A 22,796-nucleotide genomic window follows, 5' to 3' on the forward strand; every position below is an offset into this window, starting at 1 on the left:
CACTGTGCCATGGTGCCAGCTCTGTATTTTATACCTTTTTATGAATATCTTTAGGGTTATTTAATTTTAAGAATTTTAGTTTATTTAAATGAATGCTTTTTGGCCCATCAGTGGTATAGAAGTTGTCTTAACTGCTAGATATAGGACATGTCAGTTTAATTATCATTTTTTTCAAGATTTATTTTATTTATTTGAAAGAGTTACAGAGAGAGCCAGAGCCAGATATATATACACACACACACACACACACACATATATATATATATATATAGAGAGAGAGAGAGAGAGAGAGGTCTTCCATACGCTGGTTCACTCCCCAAATGACCACAATGGCCAGAGCTGCTGGCACAGCAGGCGGTGGCTTTACCCACTACCCCACAGTGCCGGGCCCCTTAACAGTTGCTAACCAAAACAAAGCAAAACAAAACAAAAAGGATAACGTGAATGACTTTAGGAAGTGGCTGAGCTCATCTTTTATATATATATATATTTTATTTGACAGGCAGAGTTAGACAGTGAGAGAGAGAGAGAGAGAGAGAAAGGTCTTCTTTCCGTTGGTTCACTCCCCTAATGGCTGCTGCGGCCGGCGAGCTGCGCTGATCCGAAGCCGGGAGCCAGGTACTTCTCCTGGTCTCCCACATGGGTGCAGGGCCCAAGGACTTGGGCCATCCTCCACTGCACTCCTGGGCCACAGCAGAGAGCTGGACTGGATGAGGAGCTACTGGGAAAGAACCCAGCGCCCATGTGGGATGCCGGCGCCGCAGGCGGAGGATTAACCAAGTGAGCCACGGCGCTGGCCCTGAGCTCATCTTTGGAGTAGTTAATAGTTGGGCATTACCAGGTTGCAGGTCAGGCAGGGACATTGTGTGTGTGTGTGTGTGTGTGTGTGTTCTCTCTCTCTCTCTCTCTCTCTCTCTGTGTGTGTGTGTGTGTGTGCATGTGCTTTCGACCTTTGCCTTCAATGGCAGAGACGTGCGTTTTCCTAGAAGGCATCGGCAACATACATGGGACAGCCCCGGGAATCTGTGATAAGCCATACAGCCTCAGTCTTGTACCTTCTCTGGGAAACGAAACTTAAAGCTTGGTGACTCAGCTGGTGCAGAGGGTGGCACCAAGGCTCTTCCTGAGCGAGGAGGAAGCTCAGCCTGCCCTCCCATGTGTTCACAGGTCCCACAGCTCCCCGTAACTGCTGCTGGCTGCTGCACGTGGAAGGGAGAACTACAGACCACAGGTAGGGGCTTTGGTGCCTGTGTGAAGGAAATGGGGAACAAATGACAGCATGCATTTTCTGACCTTTTTTTTTTTAAGATTTATTTCATTTATTTGAAAAGCAGAGAGAGAGAGAGAGAGAGAGATCTTGGGGCCGGCGCTGTGGAAGAGCAGGTAAAGCCGCCGCCTGCAGTGCTGGCATCCCATATGGGCGCCAGTTTGAGTCCCGGCCGCTCCTCTTCTGATCCAGCTCTCTGCTGTGGTCTGAGAAAGCAGTAGAAGATGGCCCAAGTCCTTGGGCCCCTGCACCCATGTGGGAGACCAGGAAGAAGCTCCTGGCTTTAGATCAGCGCAGCTCCGGCCATTGTAGCCAACTGGGGAGTGAACCAATGGATGGAAGACCTCTCTCTCTCTCTCTCTCTCTCTCTCTCTCTGCTTCTCCTCTCTTTGTGTAACTCTGCCTTTAAAATAAATAAATGCATTTTTTAAAAGAGAGATCTTCTATCTTCTGGTTCATTCCCCCAGTGACTACAACAGCTGGGGCTGGGCCAGGCATCTTCATTAACAGGGAGCTGGATTAGAAGCAGAGCAGTCAGGACTTGAACCGGCACTCTGATAGGGAATGCTAGTGCCACAAGTGGTGGCTTAACCTACTGTGCCACAGTGCCAGCCCCAGGGGCTACTGAACTTTTAAGAAGCACAAGTGGTATTGGAAGATGTGTGGGGAAGGAGGGCTTGGATCGGAGAAACTCAGCTCTTCTGTTTCTTAGTTGCAGGACCTTGGACAAGCTGAAAACCTCCCCGATCTTCTGATTACTTCCCTGTAAAACTCAGGACTACAAGAGGATGTGTAGGAAACCACAGACTGTTCTATTAAAGCAAAAACTGATATGTGCAAAATACCAAATTTAAATGCTTCTTTACCAAAAAGCAAAGAAGGAGACATCAGTGAGATTACGTGCTGTAGGGTCTTTCCTTAGTTCTATGGTTGGGATAATGTGAGGGGAAGGGGCATTTGAGGAAAACTGATTTTTAAAAAACTTTATTTACTTATTTATATTTATATTTATATTTAAATATTAAATAATAATAATTTATAATAATTAAATAATTTACAATAATTTATAATATATATAATATAATATAATATATATAATATAATATAATATATATAATAATTTATAATAATATATATAATTTAATTATAAATTAAATAATTATAAATTAAATAATTTATAATAATATATAATAATAATTTATAATAATTAAATAATTTATAATAATTTATAATATATATAATATAATATAATATATAATATAATATAATATATATAATAATTTATAATAATATATATAATTTAATTATAAATTAAATAATTTATAATAATATAAATATAATAATAATAATTTATATTTATATTTATACTTATAGAAGCTCGCCTGGTCCCGGCACGTCTCCTTCTAGCGCCAGACCCTGGCATTGTCCCCATGATGCCGGCTTTGCAAGTGTGCAGGCTGCAGGTGTTCTGGGGTCATGGAAGCTTCCACCGAGATTTCAAAGCTGGGAAACCAGAGTTGTGCTGCAGGGCTGGAGCCCTGCAGGGGGAGCTGGGCAGGGTGAAGCTGCTGAGGAGACCCTGGGAAAGTAGAGGTGCCAGCAACAAGGGCCATCCACCAAGGAGAGCTGCCAGCAGGGTGCCAGCCCAGCCTGGGCAAGACACAGAGCTCAGCAGGCAGCCTCAGGGATCGGCCACACGGACACAGACCAGCAAAACCAGAGAGGCTCCAACCTAGATTCCCAAGGATGTTCTGGACAAACTGAGGGCCGAGATGGAGATAAGCATCATCGTAAGGAGCCCACACTACAATACTGCCGAGCAGAAATGAGGGCTCTGAGCTGCAGCAGAAGGCCCTGCCTACTGGAGTCGCAGAGATGAGACGCCCACCCTGTGGAAACTGAAGCATGGGGTGGGCCTCGCAGAGCTGTAGGGGTGAGGCTGCCCAAGCCGTTGGGGGCCCAGCCCCCATCCCGGTGTGCTCAGGGTGGCAGGCATGGAGCCTTAGGACTTCACATTTGCTCTGCTGGTTTCTGGTTCTATCAAGTCTTTCTATTTCCTTGTCTCCCCTGTTTGTAAGGGAAATGTGCCTGTGCCTGCCTTGCCATTGTATCTTAGAAGTAAGAAACTGCTTTTTGGTCACACAGGGAGTCACAGGGAAGAGAGCTTGCCTCGAGTTTCAGATGAGACTCTGGACTCTGGACTCAGGCATTAATATTGGGCTGCATTAAGACATTGTGACTTTGGGGGATGGGATGATTGTTATGTTGTATGTGCAGAAAACATCGGTTTTGGGGAGCCAAAACTGGATTAAATAGAACCAATCTCCACAAATCCATGCAGATGTTTAAACCCTGAAGTCTTAAAGTTGAGGACTGAGGGATTAAGGGTGGGGACTTGATCTAATTATGGTATCCAAGGGGTGGGCCTGTTGGGAGGTCTTAAGGTTTCTGGGGCCTGCTCTCAGAGGGTTGTTCTTGGGAGAAGGCTGGTTATTTATTTTTTTAAAGGTTTGTTCATTTATTTATATGAAAGGCAGAGTTACGGGGTAGAAGTAGGGGACAGAAAGAGAAAGAGATCTCCTGTCTATTGGTTCACTCCCCAAATGACCTCAACAGTCAGGGCTTGGCCAAGCAGAAGCCAGGAGCCTGGAACTCCATCCTGGTCCCCGTGTGGATGGCAGGAGCCCGAGTACTTGAGCCATCTTCCTCTACCTTCCTGAGAGCATTAGCAGGAAGCTGGGTCAAAGTGGAGCAGCCAGAGGGCTGGTTATTGAGCCGAGTTTGGCCCAGCTTCGCTCTCCTTCCTGGCTCACATCCTGTTCCTCCACTTCCTCTCCACCATGGCCAAGGCCCATCAGACACCAAACTAATGGGGCCACCCACTCCTGAATTGTGATCTGCAAACTCTGTGTGAACGTAAACCTTTTTTTGTTCCCAAGATGCACCTCTCTCCCCAAGATGTAGCTCTCTCTTTTAGTTAATGTAACAAAAACTAGTCTAGGGGCTGGCACTATGACATAGTGGGTTGGCATCCCATATGGGTACCAGTTTGAGTCTCGGCTGCTCCACTTTTGATCCAGCTCCCTGTTGATGGTCTGGGAAAGCAGTAGAAGATGGCCCAAGTCCTTGGGCCCCTTCACCCCTGGGGGAGACCCAGAAGAAGCTCCTGGCTCCTATCTTTGGCCTGGCCCAGCTCCAACCATTGCAGCCATTTGGGGAGTGAACTAGCAGATGGAAAACCGGTCTCTGTCTCTCCCTCTCTGTGTCTGTAACTTTGCCTCTCAAATATATAAATCTTAAAGGCTAATACACTAAGATTTTTCAGGGATAGCATCTGTCATTAAATTTTGTTCCTTTGAGTGGACTTTGCTTACCTTTGCTTTGTATGCTTTGTGATTTTTGTGGTTGAAAACTGAGATTCTGGAAGGAAAAACACCACTTCTTCCAGTGTTTGCGGATCGACTGTGCTGGGCCAGCCCTTCACCTGTTAGCCCAGCTTGGTTGAGCCCAGGAGCAGCCTGACAAAGAGGCTGAATGAGCATCTTCTCTGCTCTCTACTGAGCAGGTGTCCCGTGCGGATTGCGTGTGGCTTTCTCAGTTCCCCCACGTCCACAGCGCCTCTGAATGTGCTAATTGCCCAAAGTCGCACCCCAGCTGCTCCTGGGGACCTTACGTGGTCTGTGGGGCATCTCAGTCTGTCGCGTTGTCCCAGGTGTCCGAGGGCCTGCCGTCTCTGTTGTTTTCCCGACCAGTGCCTGCCCCTTTGCTCAGCTGAGACCAGGTTAGATCAAACCTAGAGCCCAGCCCTGCAGGCAGCCAGACTGGAACACCGCACATAATGTCTGATTTGCCCCCCTGGTTTGAGAGAGGGAAGTGGGGGTTCAGTTACTGTCTCCTCCGTACCAAGACTACTGCTGCCTGGGAGGAGGCGGAGCAAGGGAGAAAGGGAATGAAACTTGCTACCCCTCTGAAGGGGCCTTTTCTTGCTTGGACATCCATTTGTTTGCTCTAAACTTTTTACTATTTTCCAAAGCCCCTATAAACCTAGTGCAGGGGCTGGTGTCGTGGTGCAGCAGCTGGGCTGCGGCTCTTAGTCCTGGCATCCCACATCAGGACGCTGCTTTGACTCCTGGCTGCTCTGCTTCCAATCCAGCTCCCTGCTAATGCATTCGGGAAAGCAGTGGAAGATGGCGCAGGTGACTAGGCCCCTGCAAGACCCACATGTGAGACCCAGATGGAGTTCCCAGCTCCTGGGTCAAGCCTGGCCCAGCCCCGGCTGTTGCAGCCATTTGGGGGAATGAACCAGCAAGTGGAAGATCTGTGTCTCTCCCTCTTTCTGTCAGTCTGCCTTTCAAATAAATATTTAAAAATAAAATTTTTTATTTATACAAATAAATATTTAAAGAATAATTTTAAAAGTAATAAAGATAGTTCAGCAGGTGTGTGTGAGTGAGAGAGTGAATGAATGAATGAATTTCCATGGGGGAACAAGAGCTTGGAGATTCTTTTTCCATTTTGCTGCTCTTGCTAGGACTGTTTTTTGAAACAGCTTTATTGAGATGGTTCACATAACCACGCAATTCACCAGCTTCTGGCTGTTATCAAAAGTACATAAAGTAACAAATGCTAGTGAGGACATGGGAAAAGGGGCACTCATACACTATTGGTAGGAGTGTATATCAGCCAGCCAGCCTGAAAACCAGCATGCAGATTCCTTTGAAATCTAGAAATGGGGCTGCTGTATGATCTGGACATGAACTCATACCCAAAAGACATGGACTCATTGTATCCAAGAGACACCTGCTGCACCATGTTTAAAATTTTTTTTTTAAATTTATTTGAGAGGAAAAGTTACAGACAGTGAGAGGAAGAGACACAGAGAGGGGTCTTCCATCTGCTGCTTCACTCTCCAAATGGCCGCAATGGCTGGAGCTTTGCTGATCTGAAGCCAGGAGCCAGGAGCCTCCTCCAGGTCTCCCGTGCAGGTGCAGGAGCCCAAGGACTTGGACCATCTTCTACTGCTTTCCCAGGCCATAGCAGAGAGCTGGACTGGAAGAGGAGCTGCCAGGGCTCAAACTGGCGCCCATATGGGGTGCTGGCGCGGCAGGCGGAGGATTAACCCACTGCACCACAGCACCGGCCCCTGCACCACGTTTATAGCAGCATTGTTACAGTAGCCAAAAATACAAAATCAATGTCGGTATCCATCATCAGGTGAATGGATAAAGAAAATGTGGTGTACATATACAACAGAATACTATACAGCTATAAAGAAAGAAATCCTGTTATTTGCAGCAAAGTGGACGTCATGGTGAGAGAAATAAGTCAGACACAGAAAGTCGGATACTGCACGTTCTTTCTCAAATGTGGGACCTAAAACAATCACACAGTTTGCCATCTTTTGTGACTGGCTTCTCCCACTTAGCACAGGGTTTCCCCGTCTCCCTCCTACCCCTGGCTCTATAGGAGGCACAGGATTCTGGGAGGTGGGAGCAGGGTGTCTAGTGCAGCAGGTAGATCCGTGGACTGGTTCAGACCTGGAGTTGCACCTGATGGCTGCCGTCTAAGGAGAAAGGGGATGGCCTTGGAGATTTTGGCCGCAAATAGTAAGACAAAGGCCCAAGGGACCTAGGCCCCAGCGGGGAGGGAGTCAAAATAGGAGAGGACAGGAGAGTGGCCAGGCACCAGGGTGCAGAATGAGATGAAAGATCAGGCGTAGCGGGAGGAGCAGCAGAGTGGAGAGATTAGGATCAGAGCGATGGCTTGAATTTAGACTGCTAGGGATGGAGCAGGTTGTAGTGGCGACAGTGTCCACCACAGTGACGGCAAAGCAGACTGGAAGGGAGGCGGGAGGTGTTGGAAGAGCCCTCTAGAGGAGGCCAGAGCATAGAGAGAGAAGTAGCCTAGGGTGCTCGGGGCGGGGCAGCAAGGGGAGGACCGGGAGGCACTGACAGTGAGCACAGGGCGTTCTGGTGAGAAGGCCCGGCAATGAGAGTGGACGTGGTGACACCCCGAGGGAGTGTCCCAAAGCCACGGAGTTGTAGCTGGTAAAAGTTACAGGTGAAAGACAGGGAGAAACAGAGATCCTCCATGCACTAGTTCACTCCCCCAGTGCCTGCACCAGCCAGATTTCGGCCAGGCTGAAGCCGGGAGACTGGAGCTCCATCCAGAGCTCCTACGTGGGTGGCAGGGGGCCGACGACTTAAACCATCACCTGCTTCCTCCCAGGCTGTGTGTTAGCAGGAAGCCAGAATTGGAAGTAGAGCCAAGACTTGAACCCAAGTCCTTGGATACGGGATGTGGGTGTCCCAGGTGGCATCTTAACTCTCGTGCCAAACGCCCACCCCTCAATTTCTAACATTAAGAACGAGAGCACAGGGTGAGGAGGAATTTGTTGTCTACGTACAGAGGGCCTGCGTGGGTTGGTCTGGGTGGGAGGGAAAGAGCAGGAGCCTGTGTCTGCTTAGAGATGGGCAGTGAGGCCTGGGCAGCGGTGGGGGTGTTGGGCACAAGCGGCCCAGAGGGATGGGGGTGCCCAGAGTTCCGGGAGTACTGGTGCAGTGCACCCTGGGAGGTGGGGGTGGGGATGGCAGAGGCATGTCAGGTTCATGGCGTCGGGAGCTGGTGACCGAAGGACCATTTCAGGGGTGAGCACCAACAGTGGGAGCTCCCGAAAGTGAGGCAGTGAGGGCAGCAGTCAGCTGGTGACGCGGAAGGGGACTTGTGTCTCCCCGCCCAGAAGCCCTGCAAAAACAAGACAGAGAAGGTTCGAGAAACAAGCACGGGGGCCCGCAGCTGGGGGCCAGGTGAGCGGCGAGCTTCCTGCTGGTGTTTACAGAAGGCTGAGAGCGGTTCCGTGACAAGAAGGGCCGTGAGGGCCAGAAGTGGCCAGTTTGCCACACGCACGGGCGAGCACAGGACCTGCTTCAGACAGTAGGCATGGGACTCAGGGACCAAAGTGCCCAGCACGTGGAGTGAGGAGGAGTCCCTACTGCAGGCGGCTCCACGGTTACCCCAAGTCTCCTCCCTATCCCTGGTGCCGGATCAAAAGGATGAGGACCAGGCTTGCGGGTGAAGGAAAGACGTAGTTTAATCTACCGACAGACGAGGAGGGCAGGTTAGCAACCAGAAGAACCGCAGGCCTGGGTTTGAGGAGGCCGTGGAGCAGGCTGGGCTGCTGAGCCAGGTGTAGAAGGCATCTCAGAGTCTGGCAGCCGGGTGTCCCTCAGATGACAGCGCGGTCCCCTGGGAAACTGGCTTGCTGGCTTCCCTTTATCCCGAGGAGGGCATAGCAGCTCACCGAAGTAGCCACGCGGCATTGTGTGGCTGAGATGGCGGCTCAGCCAGGCACCGAGCCTGTCACAGATTGCCACCTGCTCCTCGAGAAGGCCCACAAGCCCAGAGATGAACCCTCTCTCTGACTGGGTTGCTCAGTTCCCGCTGCCTGTGGGAGCAGCCCAGGTAGGAATTAAAGCCCTCCCACAGCACTGGCGAAAGGGAAGCCGCCCACTCAGCAGCCTGGGGAGCATCATTGGTTAGAATTACAGTCAAGCCGCCTTGCACTGGATCATGGCACGGACCAGTCCTTGTCATTTTATTTCATCCTACACCGTGGTCACCCCCGCCTCCAGGCAGTCACACCGGGTTTCTGCTGAGAGCTGTCGGCACTCAGGCACATTTTGGGTTCCGTGGTGGCTGCCACTTTGCAGTCAAGAGTCTCCCAGGCTCGAGCCACCACCCTGACAGCCTCTGGCTCAGGCTCTGGCTGTCCTGTGAGCTGTGTGAGGACCGGGACCCTGCTCCATCCATGTACCCAGGGCCCCGCATGAGGCCAGGCACAGCACAGGGGCTCAGTGCCTATGGATGAAATGCATCGCAACTGAGTGAATGAATGCATCAAGGGGAACCAGGAGACCGCCCACAAGTCACCGGGCAGTTACGATGAGTCTTAGTTCATTTCCTGTTATGCTCACCATGGCCCCGTGGGGGTGCTACTTGTAGACACTCCCAGGAGGGAGAGCGGACCTTGGGAGGCAGTTCTCCATGGAGGCGCCTGGCACGCCTCGGGGAGCCTGGCAGTGGGGGAGTGTGCCAACTGGTAGCCCTGGAGGAGGCCTCATGGGAGAGGTGGGGCGAAGCAGGGATGGTGGCAGAGAGCAGGCCGTGTGGAAGACGGCCCCTCCAACGCTCGGGCTGCAGGGACTCTACCACTGTGATCTCGCCCTCCCTAGCGAGGCCCAGGAGAGACGAGGGGCCCTTTGCTTGTGTTCCGAAAGGGGAGACCCAATATCGCAAGGAGGTAGCTGGGGGACGTGCCCAGTCCCCGTTCCCCGCGGCCCTGCAGAGCCCTGAGTGGCGCGTGCTGGGACGTCCCCCTCCCTCGGGTGGTTGCAGAGGCTGCCATTCACCAGAGTCCAGGGGGTCCTGCTGCAGGCTTGCTCCCCAGGGAGCCCCCCTCTGTTCCTGCACAGGGTCGGATCCCCGGCTCCGCAGGCCTCCTCCGTAGACTATTATTTCGGGAGAGTGCTTAGCTCAGCACAGCTGCAAGGTGCAGGCTTCTGAACTCTGCTGGCCCCTCCCAGCTGGCCTGGAACCCCACCCCCACCCCGGGGGGCAGCCCCTCCTACACCAGGTGGCCTTGTGCAGACAAATCCACCTTTGGGCACCCTGGGGGCTGTTGAGACGGGGGCGGGGGTGTTGTGTGGACTGGAGAGGCGTAGACCCACCCTTAGCCCTAAGCCTTGGGTCACCAGCTTCTTGCCAGGGCGACCTTAAAGCCCCAGGAGCCCCACACGCAGCAGGTGCGGGCTCCTGTCGGTGCGTCTGGCTGGCCGCTTGGCCTCTGCCTTGGTGGCTGGGACAAGAGCGACAGCAAAGCCGCGCCCTGCCCTGCCGGGGGAGGAGCCTGCAAACTGAGTCCTGCTTGGAGGAGGCCCAGGTCCTCCCAAGGCCCCGTGTCCGGGAGGTGGCTTAGCTGCAGGGCCCAGGGAGCTCCTGCACGTCTTTCTCCCTCTGCTTCCCCCTGGGGCTCTGGCCCACCAGGTGGGCCGCTGGGGAGAGTGGGGGAGGCTCGGACAGCGGGGAGGGGAGCCCCTGGAGATACTCCAGCCACTCTGACGGCTCTTCCTGTTCCAGGTGCCCATGGGCTGGACGACGAGGCTGGCCATGGCAGCCCTGCTGCTGGGCGTCGTGATGGTGGCCACGGGAGACGAGGACGAGAATGACCCGTGTGTGTACGAGGCCCTGCCGGACGAAGATACCGTCCTCTGCAAGTAAGGCAGGCCGGGCTGGCTGCGGGCGCCCAGGGAGGGCTGCTTCCAGAGCGCGGGCCCTGTTCTCCTGAGCCAGCTGCTGTGGGTTGGGCCGAACGTGGGTGAGGGCTGCAGGCAAGGCAGGCTGCCCTGGAGCCCTGCAAACCTGTGTGTTTTAGGGGACTGGCTTCAGCCTCTCTGCTGGGTCCTAGAGAGAGAGAGACCATTGCCCCCTACAGCCCAGAGTGCCCCCGTCCCAGGGACCTCCACCAGTGTCTATGGAGCAAAAAGTGGCAATCAGAAGGAGGCGTGTGGGGGGCCCTTGCTATGCGAGATTTTTATCTGGTCATAGGCCCCCGGGGAATACTTCCTCTGGGGGCGCTGTAGGGAGGGTGGCCACCCAGGCCAGCTTCTTCCCACCCACGGGCGCAAGCTTCTCCCACACTGAGCTGGCTGGGAAGCCTGGAGCTCAACCTTTCCCTCCCCAGCTCTGAGGGTTAGAAAAGCAAGGCCCCATTCCCAGGCCACCTGATGTCACCATCTCCTCACAAGGGGGTTAGTGGCCAAGGAGGGTGACGCCCCACTGAGGCCATCTCCGGGACAAGGGGAGAGGGAGGAAGGGCCCCTGCCTCACCCTCCGGCTTCTCCTGCACATTGGCTTTGCACATGCTGTCTTGCATGTTTCCTTACAAATCGTGGCCATGCTACGATTCCCAAAGCTTCCTGGGAGAATTACTGCTGCACAGCCAGCCGTTGATGTTTCTGGTCCGTGAAGCTGTTTCCATGCATGAGAGTTCTGGGTTTGTAATCTGTTACCAAAAACCTGGCCCCTGTCCCCAGTGCCAACTCAAGGTGACAGGGACTAGGGCTGAGGGCAAAGGAGGGAGGCAGTTTAATCTGTCAAGGCATGACAGGGGTAGCAGATCTCCGAGTTAGAGAGCTATCACCCTGCTGAGTGAGGGTGCTTTGGGGTTCTTGAGGTTCCAAGGAAGGGGAGTCAGGATTAAGGGGGGCAACAGACAGGGGCTGTGCGTGTTGGCCTCCGTCGTGGTGAGGAGGGGCTGGCTGGGGCCACAGTGGTCATCTGGTCTGGTTACATGTTCAGCTCATGTCCAAGTTCCTGGATGGTCAGCAATGCCGTACTCTTCAGGGATCATTACAATGGCCGTGTGGGCTTGCGTGTTTCCTGCCCTGAGCCTGGAATTCCCCTAAACAAAACCCCTGGGGGCAATACTGGCCATCAAGGTGTTATCTATTGGAGAAGCAAGTGAGTCTGGTGGTCAGAGCCTGTGGGGTGGCCTGGACCAGTCCCTCAGCTCAGTGAGTTATGCTACCCAGGCACTGTTGGGGGGCTTGGTTCCGTTCCCCCTGTTTCTCATGACTCCTCAGTCTTGAGGGACGAGGGACTGCTCTGACTACTTCATGAGGGGCAGGGTGGGCTGTCTCAGGGTTGGAGGGGCGCTTGGCCCAGTGTGTGCACAGCATGATCGTGCAGGGGCATCGACATTCCACGGCAATGGCTAGTATTCCTCTACCCATAGTAAAAGCCAGGAAGATGATTATTTTGTCCACCAGAAGCTTCCAGTCCCAGACCAGGAGTGAACTGGCAGGCTTCTATATTTTTTCCACCTTCGTTGAACCCAACAAAGACCCAAATTACATCTTCCTGTCTATCCAAGAGGAAGCCAAGGCCTCCAGCATTTCTATTTCTTCAAGCTGGTGTGAATGTTGCCCTCTTACCTCCGCTAAGGCACAAGGCACAGGGGAGGGCTCTGAGTGCAGCCTTCTGGGTTAGGACGCCTGGTGGCCATGCTACGATTCCCAAAGCTTCCTGGGGGAGTTACTGCTGCACAGCCACACTTGTTCAATCACCTATAATCAGTCACACACAGGCTCCCCAGAGGCATGGGGGCAAGGTGACCGGAGTCAAAGATGACGCTAGATAGCGTTTTACAGTAACATTTCAGTTATCAGTCTGGCTTGGTTATTTCCCTGTAGGGCCACACGGGAGCCGGTGACCTCCCTGTGTTTGTTCAGAATGGCAGCACACAATGAGCTGTGTGCGTGGCGGTGGGCTGCCACAAGGGATCCGTGTGTCTCCTGCCATCCCTCACAGGTGGCTGCTACTCTCAGACACATCAGCCAGCCTTGGTGGCAACGCCCAGGCCTTTGAAGTGTACGCCGTCAGTCATCCCCCACCCCAGATTGTGAGCCGTTATTCCAAGTCCTAGCGGTTACTATCAGATAATCATGTATAGGAACCCTTCCTTTGCAACCTCTCGGCTGTGTCTAATCCTGCTTAGGGTTGACGCCAGTGACGCCATCTTGATCTTTATTCCCACCTTCTGATCACGATCATTTTCTGACCAGTCGTCTTGGGGCCGAGTTCGTTCATCCCCCATTGTGGTCTGGACTTGACCTGCTGGCTGGTGTGTTTCCACCTCGGGAGGGAAGTATTTGTCAAATACCCTTTCAGCCACCTCTGAGCAACAAAGAGGTTTTAGAAGGAGTGATTCTCAGACTAACCTTACCTGGAGGCCATGTTAAACAGGTCAGTAGGCACGAGGCATCGTCTCAAAGGGTCAGGCCAGTATTATCTTGCTGTGAACTGTGTTTCCGGAGAATTCTGGCAGGAAATAGGTGCCAAGCTCAGAACAAATCAGGCTTACGTCTCCATGAACAGGATTATAATCTAACAGTGAACGTTACAACCTAGCAGCCGACATATAATCTCAGATCTGGAAAATTCTCAACGTTAAAAAATCAATCCAGGGCAGACTTTGATTTTTTTTTTTTTTAAACTAGAGTGTCTTAATCTTTTGCGTTTTCAGAGCCTGCTGGGAAGTGACGGCTCCATTTACTCTGTCACTGCAAGGCTGGGACTCTCAGGCATGATATGTAGATGTTCCAACGTTTCCAACTACATCCTTTACCACCAGGGCAGCTTCTTACTGAACTCATGCAGATAATCACATTGCCACAAAAAAGGAAAATCTTCGGAAAAGGTTTTGAATTTTAGAGAAATTAATTAAGAGGCAAAGGCAGGCATTCCCTCCCCGGTTACAAAACTATGCTTTACCAAAGCACTGTAAACCACGGAATTCATAGCAAGAAGTTTTCCTGAACCGAGAAGTTGAAATGCAATATTTTAAATAAAAGACATAGAAATCCGCAAATTTTCACGAAGTCATTCAGTCTTGTGCAACTAATTTTTTTCTTGTTCTCCATTTGCTGTTTCGTAGATTTTCCAGTTTTTTTTTTTTTTTTTTCTCTCTCTCAGTTCTGGACAATCCGATCTCACCCGGTGATCTTAAAGCAGTCAGAGCGTTTGCTGGAGTCTTCTCTGAGAATCTGACTGTGAATGTTTTCAGAGAAAAATCGGAACCGTGGATGGCAAAAGGCTCAGAATGGCCCTGGTTAAACTCATAAAACTCGGCAGTGGACAGGAGACGGTTTCGGTTCTGAAAGCCCCTGGAGGCTTTGCAAAGTGGGGTCCCTCTACGGCCCCTGGCTGTGGCGGGGAGGGCCGCTCAGTGGTCTCTGCGAGGTCTCTAAGTCCTCTTTTTATCGAGATAACCGTCAGGACTGGGAACGCAGCCTTGCACAACAGTTGCTGTTCATGACACACCAGTAGAGCTGCTATCTAAAGCTTTTGTAAAACTTGAGAGTGTTTTCCGTACAGATCTAAAGAGCCTAATTACCTTTTGCCTCTACAGATGAGAGAACCAGCCTTTGACATTTCCAGGGGCCCAGCTGGAAATCTCAAAAGTCAAAAAAATGTAGAACTTTGATTCTGAGAAAGCCTAATAAAGATGCCGAAAGGACATAACATGTCTGGTCAAATAGGATCCCTTATCACTGTGAAACAACACCCGTCCATTTAACCAGGGCCATAGCCCAGATTTACTCATAGTTAGAGTGATCAGTCGAGTCTGGTACATCAGTAGATATCCCCAAACAGTCTTAACTCTTTTAAGAACCAGCTTTCCAAACAATTAGCAAATTGTTAAAATTGACAAAGACAGTAGAGTACTCGAGAAGTTACCTTTTTTTTTTTTCTTTTTTAAAGATTTATTTATTATTTGAAAGACAGGGTTACAGAGAGGCAGAGGGAGAGAGAGAGAGAAAGGTTTTCCGTGCTTTGGTTCACTCCCCAAATGGCCGGATCTGGGCCAATCCAAAGCCAGGAGCTTCTTCCAGGTCTCCCATGCGGGTGCAGGGGCCCAAGGGCTTGGGCCAACCTCTACTGCTTTCCCAGGCCATAGCAGAGAGCTGGATCAGAAGTGGAGCAGCCGGGACTAGAACCGGCGCCCATGTGGGATGCCAGCACTGCAGGCGGCAGCTTTCCCCACTACACCACAGCACTGGCCTCTAGAGATTACCTTAGTGAAACGTGAGGTGTTCGCTTCCTTGGCTGGTTACTGGAAGATAAAGCCACTAGTAGAGACTCCAGCTTTTCTACCCCCTTTTGAGATCAGCGTTTAGTGTCCGGGCACCTGGCATCCCACAGAGCTCACAAGAACTGGCTCTGAAGTCGAGGAACACAGCCACCAACCAAGGCAAACTGTGAAAAGGGGAAACTGCGGACCAGCAGATGGTCCAAAAAAATTAAACAAAAAACAGATTAAAAGGTCAAAAACTTCCCACAGACTTTCTCACTAACAGAAAACCTTGTTGCTTTAACAGAAGATGGGTTTCTGATGTTACATTACTGTACCTTTGATATTAATGATCAAGTTTTAGAAAACCCTGTAACAAGGTTTTAAAGTTAGGGTCACTTCTCTCACACATAGCATTTTCTAAGATCTTTTCATTTTAAACCTCTTGTGACCTCACACCTACTGCAACTTAAACTTTTAGTTTTTGTCCTATCTTCTCCTTTCCAGTCTGGAGTCATCCAATCATTTTGCTTTAGGACAAAAATTCTTATAAAAGATGCCCTCTATTTATCAAAACAAAACAAAACAAAACAAAACAAAACAAAAAAAACACTTTTCCCTTAATCTTTTGCAAGAATACATTCTCATGCTTATAACTGTCTTTTTATTTTTCTTTCCCCTGTCTACAGGTTTCTTCCATCTTGTTTCTATTTTTAAATTTGTATTTACCTAATTTTTTTAAAGATTTTTTTTTTTGAGAGGTAGAGTTATAGACAGTGAGAGGGAGAGACAGAGAGAAAGGTCTTCTGTCCACCTGTTCTCTCCCCAAATGGCCACAACAGCTGGAGCTGCGCTGATCCGAGGCCAGGAGCCAGGAACTTCTCCTGGGTCTCCCATGTGGGTGCAGGGGCCCAAACACCTGGGCCATCCTCCACTGCCCTCTCGGGCCACAGCAGAGAGCTGGGCTGGAAGAGGAGCCACCGGGACCAGAACCCGGCGCCCATATGTGATGCCGGCACCGCACGCGGAAGATTAACCAAGTGAGCCACGGAACACACCCCCCCCCCAAATTTATTTTTAAACACTTATACTTAGATCACTTATTAAGATTGAGATTTTTTAAACAATTTTTAAAATTTTATTTAAGGTATGCAAACTTCAGGTACTTCGTAAACACAAATTTAGAAGCATAGTGATACTTCCTACCCTACCCTCCCTCCTGCCCGCACTCTGACCCTTCTTCCTCCTTCCTCTCCTGTTTCCACTCTTAATTTTTGCAAAGATCTATTTTCAGTTTACTTTATATCCATAAGGTTAACCCTACACTAAGTAAACAGTTCAACAAATAGAATGAAGAAAAAAAAAAAAACACTATTCTTCAACAGTCAAGACAAAGGCTATTCAAAATCATCACATTTCAAAATGTCAATTGCATGCATATGGATTATCCTTGAGGTGCTCTATTAGTTACCACAGATCAGAAAGAACATATGGTATTTGTCTTTTTGAGACTGGCTTATTTCACTAAGTATAATGGTTTCCTATTGCATCCATCCATTTTGTTGTAAACAACAGGATTTTTTTAAACCACTGTGTAGTATTCCATAGGGTATATATACATGCACCATAATTTGTTTATCCAGTCTTCAGTTGACAGACATTTGGGTTGGTTCTATGTCTTAGCTATTGTGAATTGAGCTGCAATAAACATGGGGGTGCAGATACCTCTTTCATATGCTGATTTCATTTCCCTTGGGTAAATTCCCAGGAGTGGGATGGCTGGGTCATATGGTAGGTCTATATTCAGATTTCTGAGGTATCCCCATACTGTCTTCCACAGTGCCACAGTGTCTGCACCAGTTTACATTCCCACCGCATTACCTTTTCCCCACATCCTCACTAGCATTTGTTGTTTGTTGACTTCTATATGAGAGGAATTCTAACGGGGGTGAGGTGAAACCTCATTGTGGTTTTGATTTGCATTTCCCTGATGGCTAGTGATCCTGGGCATTTTTTCATGTGTCTGTTGACCATTTGGATTTCATCTCTTGAGAAATTCCTGTTCAAGTCTTTTGCCCATTTCTTTCTCCTTTTTTTAATCAAAAATTTTTTTTTAAGGATTTGCCCATTTCTTAACTTGATTATTTGTTTTGTTGTTGAGTTTCTTGAGTTATTGATAGGTTCTGGATATTAATTCTTTATAAGTTTGCAAATAATTTATCCCATTCTGTCAGTTGCCTCTTCATTTCGATGAGTTTTTTTTCTGCAGTGCAGAAGCTTCTCAGCTTGATGTAATCCCATTTGTCAAAATTTGACCCCAAGTTTCTTGCTCTGACAAGCACAAGGTCAAGTCCTTGGCAGGCAGACAGAAGGCAGGGGTTCTGGTGCTTGAGGGCAGATCAGGGGCCACAGTGCATAGCAATGTGCCATACACAATGTAGAAGGCTGTAGAAAGGGGGCGGGGGCAGGGGTGGGAGAACCAACTGCCTGATTGGATCAGTCCACACTGCATGCTTGTGTTAAAATTTTGCCCTGTGCCCCATTAAGGTGTGTGAGTATTATATGTTAATTAAATACCTTTAATAAACTAAAGGAGGGGAATAAAAAGACCCCAGCTGGTCCAGGGAAGGCCCAGGACCAAGCCCTAAGAATGGCCCCATAAGGAAGTGCCTCCCCCATGTTTGCCCATGTCTCCCACACTCCCACAGAACACCTAGGAAATGACACTATCTGCAGAGGCACCAAGGAGACTGGCCTAGGTCCCCAGATGGCCTCTTCTCTACCCTGGGAGATCCACAACTTGGTGCCCTGGTGACCCATGTCCCATGGTCCCACTGTGACACCTGCTATGTGCCAGGCACTCCACCAGCCCCTAGAGTCCTCAAATCATTTTCACTGTTGTAATGAATGTACAACGTGGGGACCAATCGTCACCCCATTTGGCACATGGGGAATCCTCAAAGGTTAAGCAAGCTGCCCGCCATGCTTGCAGGACTTAGAGTTGGCAGATCTCCAAATCAGTGTCCTCGACTATCGTGACCCTCCTGCTGCTGACCCTCACCCAGGGCCCAGGACCCCTCACACTCAAGTAGAGGAGTTCTCTGGACCCCAGTTTGAGAAACATGGACTTAGAAGACTAAGACAGTGTGCTAAGAAAATGCCCTTGGACTGGAAGCCATTATTGCAAAATGGGGGTTTTGGGGGTGTCTTGTATTGCTGTTGAAGATGTTTGCTTATAAGGGATCACCAAGGTGGAGTGGTGTTGTGGCGTCACAGATAAAGTCATTGTCTGTGACGCTGGCATCCCATATGGGCACTGGAACATGGTCTGGCTGTCCCACTTTTCTTTTCTTCTTCTTTTTTTTTTTTAAAGATTTATTTAAGTCCAAGTTATGCAGAAAGAGAGAAAGGTCTTCCTTCCATCTGCTGGTTCACTCCCCAAATGGCCACAATGGCCGGAGCTGCCCCGATCCAAAGCCAGGAGCCAGGAGCTTCTTCCAGGTCTCCCACGTGGGTGCAGGGACCCAAGGACTTGGGCCATCCTCTACTGCTTTCCCAGGCAATAGCAGAGAGCTGGATTGGAAGTGGAGCAGCCAGGACTCAAATCAGCACCCATATGCGCTGCAGGCAGCAACTTTACCCACTACACCACAGCGCTGGCCTTCCACTTTTCTTTGTTTTAATTTATTTATTTATTCAAAAGGCAGTTATAGAGAGGCAGCAGCAGAGAGAGGGAGAAGTCTTCCATCTACTGGTTCACTCCCCAAATGGCCACAATGGCCGGAGCTGCCCCGATCCAAAGCCAGGAGCCAGGAGCCAGGAGCTTCTTCCAGGTCTCCCACGTGGGTGCAGGGACCCAAGGACTTGGGCCATCCTCTACTGCTTTCCCAGGCAATAGCAGAGAGCTGGATTGGAAGTGGAGCAGCCAGGACTCAAATCAGCACCCATATGCGCTGCAGGCAGCAACTTTACCCACTACACCACAGCGCTGGCCTCCCACTTTTCTTTGTTTTAATTTATTTATTTATTCAAAAGGCAGTTATAGAGAGGCAGCAGCAGAGAGAGGGAGAAGTCTTCCATCTACTGGTTCACTCCCCAAATGGCCACAATGGCCGGAGCTGCCCCGATCCAAAGCCAGGAGCCAGGAGCTTTTTCTGGGTTTCCCATGTGGCTGCAGGGACCCAAGAACTTGGGCCATCCTCCACTGCTTTCCCAGGCCACAGCAGAGAGCTGGATCGGAAGTGGAGCAGCCAGGATTCAAATCAACAACCATATGGGATGCCAGCACCGCAGGTGGCAGCCTTACCCGCTATGCCACGGCACCGGCCCCTGCTCCACTTTCGTTTCTTTTCTTTTTTTAAAGATCTATTTATTTATTCGAAAGGCAGAGTTACAGGGAGGCAGAGGCAGAGAGAGAGAGAGAGAGAGAGGTCTTCTGCCAGCACCACAGGCAGTGGCCCCTCCCTGCTCTACTTCCAATCCAGCTCCCTGCTAATGGCTTGGGAAAAGCAGCAGAAGATGGCCCGAGTTTTTTGGTCTCCTGCCATACCATGTGGGAGACCTAGAAGACGCTCCTGGCTTGGGCCTGGCCCAGTGCTTGCTGTTGTGGCCATCTGGGGAGTGACCCAGTAGGTGGAAGATTTCTCTGTCTGTCTCTCCCTCTCTCCCTATAATTCTGACTTTCAAAAATAAATAAAATCTTTCTTTAAAGAGAGAGAGCATCCAAGAAATGAAAGTGCATCAGCCCCGCACCCCGTGGGTGAATCCACTCAAAGGCTCTCCCTGCGGCTGTCTCACAGCGCCTCCTCCTATCCAGGCGTCGGCTGCTCTTCTTGAACGTCAGTCCACCCTTCCTGTTCTGCCCAGGATGTGCATAGAGCAAGCCCAGCCTCTCCTCTTCCTGGTGGTCTCCCACGTGTTCGGAGACAGACGTCACGCCGCCAGCGCCATGCCTGCCCCCCGCACCGTGGCACGCACCTGCAGTCCTTCGGTCCCTCCTCGGGGCCCTGCAGAAGGCACAGCTGGAGATGTAGCAGTGCCACTGTGGAGGGTGGGGCCTGTGCTTTCACGTGGACCACTGTCCAAGAGAGAGGGGCGCCTCTGAGTCGGCAGCCTCGTGTCCAGGGGCCTCAGTGTCAGCCTCTCTCTCATGGCCCGTTCAGTTTCTGTGACGAAAGTGCCTTAGACGGGGTCGTTGCTGAACAACGGAAACAGCTTGTCGTTCTGCAGGCTGGCAAGGCCAGGGTCAAGGTGCCAGCGGATTCAGTGTCCGCTGAGCCCTGCTCTCTGCTTCTACCGTAGAAGGGAAGGAATACCCCTTCCAACCTGCCTTCTAAGGACGCTAATCTCTCGGTGGTGGTGGGAGAGACACAGAGAGTGAGCGAGATCTCGCATCCTCTGGTTCCCCTCACAAATACCTACACCTGCCAGAGCTAGGCCAAGCTGAAACCGGGAGCCAGGAACTCGATTCAAGTCTCCCACGAGGGTGACAGGGACCCAACAACTTTACCATCACCACTGCTTCCCAGGGTCTACACTAGCAGGAAGCTGGAATTAGGAGCGGAGCCAGCACTCAAACCCAGGCACTTTGAAATGGGTTGCGGGTGTCTGAACTACTAGGCTGAAGGCCTGTCTGTAATCTCTCTTTTCAGAGGGTGATTTTAATAAGGGTAATGTACTTGGGGCCTAAAATCCCCACCTCTTAATACTAATACCACACACACTGCCAACTAAGCTCTCACAAAGGAATCTAGGGGGACACCAACTTTCACTCCCCAAAAGGCCGCAATGGCTGGGACTGGGCCAGACTGAAGCCAGGAGCCAGCAACCCCACCCATGTGGGTGGCAGGAGCCCAAGCCCTTGGGCCATCTTCCGCTGCTTTCCCAGGTGCATTAGCAGGGAGCTGGGGCAGAAGTGGAGCAGCCGGGACTGGAGCCTGGCGCTCACCTTGGGATGATAAATGTGCTGTACCACAAAGCCAGCCCTTCTGATCCAGTTCTTACAATGACAGAGAGACCTGGGGGACCATCCAGCTCAGGCTGAGGCCTCGCTAGGGAACCTGTGTAGTGTGGGGAGAGTGGGGAGAACCACACCGGGTTAGTTCCCTGTCGCTGTACCCACAGATGCCCCCACAACCTAGCAGCTGCAAACTCTGACTGCTTGCAGGTTATTTGGGCGTGGCTCAAAGTCTCACAGGCCGGGGTGGTCCGGAGCCAGGGCTCTGCTCCCAGCTCGCTTGTGGGGGTATGCACAGGCTCTGGACCCCTGCAGGTGGCCTCCCCACACAACCCTTCACAGCATGCCAGCTGACTTCTCCCAGAGGACAGGTGGGGGTGGTGGAGGGAGACCTTCTGAGAAAGGGCCTCCATGCAGAAGCTACAGTCTCACAACCCTAATATGATTTGAACAGGATTCAGCTCCCCAAACTCTTGCAGATATATATATATATATATATATATATATAAAGACAAGTAGAACAACAGAGAAAGGGGGAGAGAAAGAGAGATCTTCCATCCCCAGTTCACTTCCCAAATAGGCTCAACAGCCTGGCTGGGCCTGGAACTCCATCCTGGTCTCCCACGTGGGTGGCAGGAGCCCAAGCACTTGGGCCTCTTCTGCTGCTTTCCCAGGAGCATTAGCAGGGAGCTGGATCGGAAGTGGAGCAGCCGGGACTTGAACCAGCGCCCATATGGGATGCCAGCATCCCATGCAACGGCTTAACACCCTGTACCCCAACACCAGTCCCCAAGGCAGAGGTTTAAACCCCGAAGTCTTAATGGCACTGGTCCATGGATAAATGGTGGATAGAGTCGGGTAGACTTGGCTCCAGTCATGGTGTCTGTAGGGGGGCCTTTGGGGTGTGGTTGGGCTGGAGGAGGTGGCCGGGGCAGTCATGATAGAAGCAGAGAGCACACCAGGACGAGACGGCTCCCTGTGTCTCTGCTTCCTGGCTCGCCCTATGAGCACCTGTCCCTCCACCATCCTCTGGCTCCAGCAGACTAAGGGGCCACCTGATCTTGGACTGAGAACCTACAAACCTGCAAGCCAAAGTAAACATTCTCCCCTTCTAAGTCGCTCCCCTCAGGTATTTTGGCTAAGGTCACAAAAAGCTGACTCGCAGAAAATCTTGGAAGAGGCTGCCGGCGGCTTCTGCGGTATTTGCTGCATCAGGAGCGTGTCACTGGATCCAGGCCACCGATTTCAGGGGAGGGGGTGACCCGGGGGCACGGCTCCCAGGCGACGGGGCCACCTACCTCCTCCGCCTTCTCAGCTCACGGCTTGGATGCGTTGCGCTAGTTAATTAACTTTGCTCGTCTGGGAGAGGAGAGGGGCAGGGCCACTCTGAGGTCACACTGAATTAAACGAAATAGCACAGACGGGCGGCGTCTGGTCTCGCGGGGCAGCCCAGCCGGTGCCGCCTCCTCGGCTGTGGTCCCTCGTGCAGCCAAGGGCCAAGGGCTCATTTGACTCCACTTGTCAAGGGGGTTCTCTGGGTACACGTACAGCGAGGGCACTGCAGAAGACGGCGCCTTTGCGGCTTTGGGGACCTGAGTGTGTTTTAGCGCAAACTCTCGCTCGATCCGTTGTCTGATTCAGCTCCTCTCAAGCTTGCCCAGAGGTGTGTCCAAGCTCCGGGCCATCGGCGACCTGCCTCTGATACACTGCTACGTCCAACAGAGGGCTGTGCCTGCCACTTGGTCACGCTCCCATGTGGATGGGGCAGCGGGCACATGGACGCCCTCCGGGACAGCCCACTCGCCAGGAAGCAGTGGGCTGATCTCTCGTTTCATTCTTGAACATCTGTGGCAATTTCACCAGGGTAAAAAGCTGAGGTCCCTTACCAGGGGAGGGGGGGCGGAGAACCCTCTGCCCTTGGGTTGCCTCCTCCCATTGCCCGA

The 22,796-nt window shown here is 51.3% G+C and overlaps 2 protein-coding genes across 4 annotated transcripts in view; both read left to right on the forward strand.

Moving 5' to 3' along the window:
• The window catches only part of LOC127486595 (forkhead box protein P4-like), a 69,237-nt gene extending 63,595 nt beyond the window's left edge, over positions 1–5,642 (forward strand). The window contains exons 9-11 of one of the 3 annotated variants that reach the window (XR_011378517.1): positions 1,168–1,231; positions 1,980–2,172; positions 2,642–5,642. Coding sequence is in view for 1 of the 3 variants with exons in the window: in XM_070048167.1 (XP_069904268.1) it covers positions 1,168–1,186 (19 nt within the window). In the remaining 2 variants the exon portion in view is untranslated. Of the gene's footprint in view, positions 1–1,167; positions 1,232–1,979; positions 2,244–2,641 lie in introns of those variants that run through there. The other 2 variants (XR_011378518.1, XM_070048167.1) reach the window with 2 other exon arrangements.
• Positions 5,643–10,092: 4,450 nt separating this feature from the next.
• LOC138843573 (phosphatidylethanolamine-binding protein 4-like) overlaps positions 10,093–22,796 on the forward strand; it is a 209,527-nt gene continuing 196,823 nt past the window's right edge. The window contains exons 1-2 of the mRNA XM_070048173.1: positions 10,093–10,309; positions 10,403–10,539. Of these exons, the coding sequence (XP_069904274.1) occupies positions 10,409–10,539 (131 nt within the window). The 5' untranslated portion in view covers positions 10,093–10,309; positions 10,403–10,408. The remainder of the gene's footprint in view (positions 10,310–10,402; positions 10,540–22,796) is intronic.

The sequence above is a fragment of the Oryctolagus cuniculus genome, chromosome 8, assembly GCF_964237555.1.
Source record: "Oryctolagus cuniculus chromosome 8, mOryCun1.1, whole genome shotgun sequence".
Classification (NCBI taxonomy): Eukaryota; Metazoa; Chordata; class Mammalia; order Lagomorpha; family Leporidae; genus Oryctolagus; species Oryctolagus cuniculus.